The following is an 8,354-nucleotide window of genomic DNA, read 5'->3' as shown; positions in this document are numbered from 1 at the left end:
GTAATTTATCGCAATGTGCTGGTTGTTAAGGAGCGGGCCAGGAAGCCGGCTGCCACGTACCTAACGGATGACTCAGCAGCTGTAAAAAAAAAAAAAAAAGGCGGACAATTAAAAATGAGGAGAAAATAAATAGAATTTTTTTTGAAAAATACTGCATGTGATATCGCCAGCAAAACCCTGGTGGTGAAGATCGCATGCCTTTTTACGAGGGATGCACCGAATGGGTTTTTTGGTGCCGAAACCGATACCAAAAATTAAAAATACACTAGGTCGAAAACCGATACCGAAACAGCACCGATACCGAAAGTGACTGGTTTTAAAAATATTTTTATACAGGAGATGGTCAGAGACTGGGGACATGGTACAGGAGATGGTCAGAGACTGGGGACATGGTACAGGAGATGGTCAGAGACTGGGGACATGGTACTGGAGATGGTCAGAGACTGCAGACACATTACAGGAGATGGTGACACAACGGAGATCTCGGCGAGAGGGGAGGAGGAGAAGAGAGGAGAGGACTGCGGCACGCAGTGCCAGAAGGACACCCCCGTAACGGCCAGCACCAGGGACGGGGCCCTGCCAAGGCCCCGCCCCCATTTTCGGCGAGATTTCCTTTTCGGCATTTTGCCGAAAAGGCCATTTTTGGCCGATATGTTTTGGCGGACGAAATTTCGGTGCATCACTACTTTTTACTCTCTGGTCCGTTTGTGAATTGGACTTAAGAGTTTTTAAACAATATTTATCAGCACTTTTTTTTTTTTTTTTGTTAAATATCGCGTTAAAGTGGATCAAATATAAACCACTTCCAACCTTCCCGCCATGCTACACTAAAAGATGGTAAAGTTATTCGTAGATCACAATACTTATTTTTTTTTTTTTTTGGCAGCATTGCCACTTTGGAACCCCATAGCTTCTATTTGCATACCTAAGCACCCAGGCATTTGTTCATGTAATCTCTGTTGAACGTAAGAATAAACTAGCCCAGCATCAGAAATCATATAACCAAGTGCCCAGACATTTGGTCATGAGTGGCTGCGTTGAGATCCTAGACCATTACGCTTTACTTTTTTTTTTGTAGCAGGAGGTTATATTTGATACTAGGACCACTTTAAAAACAGGTGACAATCATTAGCACAACATGTCTTACACTGTAACATTTGGATGCCAATCTCCTTTGTTAAAGGAGTTATAAGAGACACAGTTGAAAAAGATTTAATCCTCACCTTAGATGACTTACCCCATGCCAAAGAAAAACTCACAATGGAAAACAATTCTTTACTTGTTAAAAGCTTTGCATATAAAAAATTACAACTTACAGAACATAAACCCCCTACCTCGATTAATATACAACTTTTCTTTATTACAGCATCTATGTACAAAAAACTTATGTACAATGCAAGAAAAAAAAAAAAGTATATAAACCAATTTATTCTGCTACTGGCAGCCAATACAGTTTTAGGAGGTAGCTTTAATTGACAAAATAAACTGAAGCTATACATCCTGTCCTTGTGCTCTATCAAATAATTTACAGTACAAAGATACAAAAATATGCTCACTATATACAGCTTAGTTTGTAAAACTTCAATCTAGCTTCACTGTCAAGACTGGAATGTCTCTAGAGAACAACAAAGTAATGGTGGCAAGGAATCAAGATTTGACAACTTGTGCTTTTTTGCGAGTACAATGAACAACAACATTTAACAATTCTAAAGACAGATGACAACACAATACAAATAACTACCCATAATTCAAAAGGTACAAAAGATAAAAAAGGACCATTGTCTAATGAATTATGTTTTTGTCTGCAAGTTAAGTTAAATATAGGCTGATTAAAAGCTTAAAAAAAATAAAAGCTTGGACTAATAATGGATTCTGCAGTTAAGTGCTCATAATTAGTTAGAGTAGACCCATCAGTTTATTCCATTGTGTTATCAAATTAAATCATCAAATCTGTGATCAAAATATGGTACCAATGCTTTGTTTGCAGATTAATTTTTAAACATCAAATAGACAAGTCATTAACCCATCTTTAGGGTTTATTTAAGACAAACTTTTAAAATAAAAAAAATAAAAAGTGTGTGTGACATGATAATGATTAGCAACTACATATGAACTATTAGGCTACATTCACCAATTAGGGCCGATGTGAATAGTAGCGGCAGGAATCAGATTCCTTTTGCAGATCTCTGCTGTTAGGTGCAGCCACCGATCTCATTCACTATAATGACAGGTCACTGGCAGCCTCAGTTATTTGTTACTCTCTGCATAGCCAGTGATTACCTGCAGTGATTGCAGCTGGACGCACTGGCACTGTTGGAGCACCAGACCCAAATCAGATAAACAAGTCCAAGATCATTTTAATTGTGGATTTTAAAAGTCATACAAAAACAGCCAACACGTTTCGGGGCAACACCACTCCCCCTTCATCAGGGCTCAACACGGGATAAAACTTGGATGAACTCAGAGAAAACAGTGACTTCACAGAACTATATTAGAACCTGTACTGAACCCTAGTCATGAAGGAACAAAATTACAGCAGGTGCTGAGCAACCATGGACTCCATCTGAGATTATCCAAGTTTTATCTTGTATTGAGCCCTGTTGTCCCCAAACACTGACTGTTTTTGTATGACTTTTATCAACAATTAAAATTATCTTGAATTCTTATCCAATTTTGTTCTGCCGCTCCCTTATGTATCTATGGTTTGAGGTATGGTTGGGTACCCATCGAGGGAAGCCTTGCTGTGTGGGAGCCACTTTGCCAGAGCTGTTGAGCTTGTTTGAAGTTTTCCTTCATCTGACTACACTTGCAAGTCTAAAAGTTCCCAGTGCCTCTCAGTATTTTGTAAATGGACACGAGTCCTCTTACATCTCCCTGCTCATAGGCCTGCAATGAGCTTCCAGTCTGGTCTCCCCTAAAAACTGACAGGTGGACCTGAGTGTAAAGCCCAGGTAAGAGGCCTTAATAAAAGCAATTTGTGGATAATTCTAGCAGAAATGGAATTCGCTCTATGCATGGTCGACCTTATGCTGCGTACACACGATCGGACATTCCGACAACAAAGTCCTAGATTTATTTTCAACGGATGTTGGCTCAAACTTGTCTTGCATACACACGGTCACACAAATGTTGTTGGAAATTCCGAATGTCAAGAATGCGGTGACGTACAACACGTACGACGAGCCGAGAAAAATGAAGTTCAATAGCCAGTGCGGCTCTTCTGCTTGATTCCGAGCATGCGTGGAATTTTGTGCTTCGGAATTGTGCACACACGATTGGAACCAGCTCTCAAATTTTTGTTGTTGGAAATTCTGACAAAAAATGTCCGATGGAGCCTACACTGTCAGAATTTCCGACAACAGGCTCCCATCAAACATTTGTTGTCGGAAATTCCCATTGTGTGTACGCAGCATTTGTCTGTCACAGAGTCAAGATGCACTGCAGTCTATTCTATGTATAGTACAAATGGATACAAAAAACATGATCAAGGCAACTTGGACAGCAGAAATATACATACAGTGGAGATTTTTTAAAACACAAAATGTACCTCATAACAACCTGGAGAAAGTTGTAGCTTATGCATTGACATTTAGAACATAAAACTCATCACATCATTTGTTGCTAAGAGATACATAAAGCACCCTGCTATTAAATTAGCACCGGATTGGAAAACTGACCAGAAAAGCAATAACCGACTAAGCCATCACTGCTGATACTATATAGGTCACCTAGCCTGAACAAACGTACCTTATCTAAAGCGGAACTCCGGGCAGATCTAAAAGAACACCCATTAATGCAGCTCTGTATCGGGTAATACATCCTTAAAGGTTTTTTTTTTACCTAAATGCAAGCACCCAAATTTGACTTGGAATTAGCCTCTTGCAGATTATGTGCAGTAGAGCTCATACTGAGGGTGTGTGTAGGGGTGGGAAGGGAAGGGAAGAACCACAAGGAGCCAATCAGTTGTGCTGCAGTTCAATGAGCATGCAGAGTGGCAAAGTTGAGCTCATCAGTCTGCCACTTCTTCTATCACAGGTTGGGGGTGGGGAGGAGACCTATAACTGTTCTGTAATAGCAGGAGGGAAAAATCAGGTCTCCTACCCTGTGTGACGTGGTAGAGCTCTTAAATCCTGGGTTCACTCTTGCTACGGCCACGGCTCACAGCAGGGGGTCTGATGCGTTCCCGGTCAGCATTTTAAGCGCAAATCAAGTCCGAATTTTTGCCTGAATTTGCACCTGAAACAGAGCCGTGGCTGGCCCAGAGCTGTGTGAACTGGCTCCATTGACAGCCGGTCACACTCTCCAGTCATGCGAATTGGATGCGGAAAAACCCTCATCCATTTTGCATCAGTGTGAACCCAGTCTAAATCTAATAAATGAAGAGAAATATAAGTGTTTTAACAGGTAAAACGGCTCCCTAAAAAAAAATACATATACATTATATATATATAATTTTTAATTTTTTTCTGTGTTTTGTGTTTTTACCCATTTGCCTAAAGTTTAGCTTTATTGACATAGTTTTAGTCCTTGTGATCACAAAAGTTTGACAGAATACTGAGGGTTTCCCATTTTTCCACTTTGATTTTTTTTTCTTACTATATTCTTATATTGGCTATTCACAAAGAAATCTTATGACCCCATACATGGTCTTAAAATATACTTTTCAGCATAATAAACAGACAAAAGACATTTCCTTGCATATCCAACATAACTGAACAGCCTTTACACAGAGGGGCATTTTTCAGTTAACTGTAAGATTCCTTTAGGTGATGAAACAAATTTCCATCCATCAGAAATGCCTATTTTTAATTGATTGCAACAGATCCATTTTAAAATCATCAAACCTTGAATCTTCACACTATTGGCCCATACCTGATGTTCATTTGAAAAATGGTTTTCAACAAAACATGTATTTTGCTACAGCAGCAATGCATTGCAATACTGATCACAGTATTGCAAACTGAGAGAGCACCCCAAATGAGACCCAACAGCAAGTTATCTGGAGTTATTACGCACACAAGGTACATGGGTATGGATAAATGATTAATGCTTCACTTCAGGATACTGTTATGCACCATACCAACCTATATGAGCACTCCTGTGTTTAGTGACTCCAAGGCACCATGCGAAGAGTGTTCACCATACTACAGACTGCTCTCTATGGCAAAGGCAGATGGAAATGCTTATCAGCACTATAGTTACTTTTGTACACCTAAAATAGTGTCAGTCAAGTTTTTAAAATATTCAAAGTGTCGATAATTTTGACATTTGATTGGTATTTAAATTTAACTCCAGACATTTTTTTTGTTAGAGCCTCTGTTAGATTTTAACTAACTTAACCGATATCTGGAGTGATCATTCCAATTACCTCTCCAGGATCCTGTGTAATGTACATAGTGTTACCGTACCAAGCCCTAATAAAGGGAGACATTTGTACCCCTGAAACTTGTTGATTTTTATGATCAAGTTCAAATAAATTTTGCTTTTTGCTGCTTTTCCTGCACACCCAGGTTTTAACTGCCGTCTGGGTCCCATTCGATATTTTCTCTCACTTAGTCTGGTTAATTACTCTCACTGGAATTATAGTAATTTCCTCAGAAGGGACTAAAACAGCAATGGAACCCCACAGAGGTTATAACCTTTCCTCATTAAATCCAAATGAAAAAAAAAATAAAATTGGTTGATTATTAGCTTTAAAGTCATTCATTTCTCTATGCAGATTTACCTAAATACCTGCCAAGTTTTGAAGTACCCATTCTGCCTGTCATTACCATGACCACATTCTCCTCCCATTTTCTTCTTGACAATGTTACAAAAAAACCAAACAGAACAAACTTACTTCTGGGTAGGTTACGTGTGTGATCAAATAAGGGGTAGGTGGGCAACGTGCTAAGGCCTGTGCACTTTCAGAAAATCTAGACTTGCATTCAAATCACAAGGAACTTGTGTCTGAGAAGACCTGCATCGTAAAAACAGACACCTTGTGCAGCCTCCTAGACAACCTGGAAGCTAGTGAGTGTATTGATAGCATTTTTTTTTTTATGTCTATACAGTGGGGAAAAATTAGAACCCTTGTTAGGCTTTACTGCTATGTGGAGATTTCTCCTTACTCACTATACAGAAGGACAACTCCAGACAGAAAAAGGGAACAGAACAGAACTTCCAAAAGAAGCACAGACAATAAGACAATGCTCAAAAACCTGTCAGCTTTTCAATTTTCTCTTTCCCTGTCTGGTAAAACGCTGCCTTCAGAACAAAGAAAGTGAGGCAAAATCTCACCAATGGATCCCTGGATGTTAGTAAAACCTGACATGGGTTCTAATTCTTTCCCACTCTATCCAAATTAAACAAAAACATTTTTGGTTACAGGTACACTTTGCAAATATGTACCAAGTACATGTTTCCATTAAAAAAAATTTTTCATGGAGACCTGTGCACATGAAATACAAGCTCTGCAAACCACGTGAGATCTAAGATCTGCAAACCACATGAGCATTCAATTTAGGGAAAAGAACACTGTGGAATGCTTAAGAGCACAAGACCTTCTTCAAATGGCATTCCCTCAAATACCTACACGGTAGTATGTGAGAACTATACAACATTTAAAAAAAATTCAAAACAGACATAAAACACAATATAAAAAAGGAAAACAAATACAACATTACAAAGATTAGAACACAAACAAAAACGTTTCAGGTAAAATTTTGGTTTACACATTATTTTTTTAAAAGTCTTTTGACTTCCTCAGAGGCATTACTGTGTATATTAGAGTTTTTCAACTCAGCACATGTTGCTTCAAAGACCTCAAAGGGTTTTGTCTGAGTCCTAAAGCCCTTGTCCACTTCCCTTCTTCTAAGCGATGTGCTTGCAAAAGTGCTCCCTTTGCTATTGGGTCCTTAATGATTTGTGCTCTATGGCCACTGCTACAGTCCTTCAGAAATAAGTTTAGAAGTTTTGTCTCAGTCTTTCATTCTCGGTATATTATATGCATAACGAACCAAGGGAAATCCACGACTCTGGTAAAAGCAGGCACGACCACAGGCCTGGACCTGATCAGAACTGTCTGATACAAAAGAATCTTCCTCGTCTGCACAATCTGAATGGGCTGACTGAGTACCAAAGTCTGACCAGTAGTTTTCCGATCGGTGGCAAGGCACAACTGCTAACGTAGGACAACTGTGAGACTTTATCAAGTGTTTGCAAGGAAGTGGATTCTTTAATAGAACAGTCTCACAGTAATCACACACTGCAAAGTTACCTTGTAGGTGGGAGTACATTCCAAAGTCATAATAAAAATCTTGAGTCACGCATCCTCTCTGCGCATTGGTTGCAACTGCAACAGAGCCATTTCGCTTTGTCAAGTGCCACTTCAAAAGTTTCCAGTCTTCTTTGAACTTGGGGTTGAAAAACACATACAGTACTGGATTGAGGCAAGCTGGCAAAGGGAAAAATATCAAAGTTACAGATTTCATGATTTCCGGAGTTATGGAAATCGCTGTGATCAGTGGTGCAAAGGAGAAGAAAGCAACAGGACAAAAGAAGATGCAGTTGGTGAAGATCAGCCAAGCCACATGTTTGATCATACTGGATTCTGCACTTTCTGAGAGGTCTTCCTTGTCCAATGTGCAATACAGTTTAGTGTAGGTGATAACCATGACCAAAAAAGCCAGCGAGTTAAGAAGAACCAAGGTAACTGTAAAGCCCAGGGAGGGCGTTTCTCCTGTCGGGAAAGGCAAGCAAAGAGGAGAGGAAGAAAACTCTCCGACATGAAATAATGGCAAGCATCCAGCTGCTATGGCAAGAAACAGAGCAAGAATTGATGCAATCTGAAATTTCTTTAAATGCTGGCTCTTTTCCTTCTTAATTATATCCTTTGCAGACAAACTCCGTTCGATGGCTGCCAAGGTCAAGAAAAAAATGGCACTCTCTGAAGAGAAAATTGCTAGGAACCCAGCCACTTTGCATCCACTGCCAGTTTCCCACCAGATGCCAAACTCTGCAAAATGTCCCCAAGAGACAGTGTCCAGTACTGTCAAAATGCCAGTATAAATGCCCATGAAGAGATTGGAGACAGAGAGGAGACCAATGAAGAATTTTGAGGATGTCAGTGAAGAGCATGAAGCAAACATGGTCACAATGACAACGATGTTGAAGATGAGGGCTAAAAGGAAGATGAACCACACCGTCAGCCGAATCATCCAGCTGCCAAGGAGGTACTCACAAGGTTTGAAAGCGCCTGAAAAAAAAAAAAAAAAAAGTTTTAATATAAATGATTAAACTAGAAATAGACATAAAATAATAATATCTGCATCAGATAAAGACTAGTTGAACATAAACAGATGGTTTATCTGATT

At 39.5% G+C, this 8,354-nt stretch overlaps 1 protein-coding gene across 1 annotated transcript in view; it reads right to left on the bottom strand.

Annotated features, from left to right (window-relative positions):
• Positions 1 to 1,339: 1,339 nt before the first annotated feature.
• Positions 1,340 to 8,354, bottom strand: part of LGR4 (leucine rich repeat containing G protein-coupled receptor 4) — a 164,780-nt gene continuing 157,765 nt past the window's right edge. Inside the window, exon 18 of the mRNA XM_073604539.1 lies at positions 1,340 to 8,236. Coding sequence (XP_073460640.1) covers positions 6,960 to 8,236 — 1,277 coding nt within the window. The 3' untranslated portion in view covers positions 1,340 to 6,959. The remainder of the gene's footprint in view (positions 8,237 to 8,354) is intronic.

The sequence above is a fragment of the Aquarana catesbeiana genome, linkage group LG11 (genome assembly GCF_042186555.1).
Source record: "Aquarana catesbeiana isolate 2022-GZ linkage group LG11, ASM4218655v1, whole genome shotgun sequence".
Taxonomy (NCBI): domain Eukaryota; kingdom Metazoa; phylum Chordata; class Amphibia; order Anura; family Ranidae; genus Aquarana; species Aquarana catesbeiana.
The sequence above is the reverse complement of the archived record's forward strand: the minus strand, read 5'-3'. Positions and strand labels throughout refer to the sequence as shown.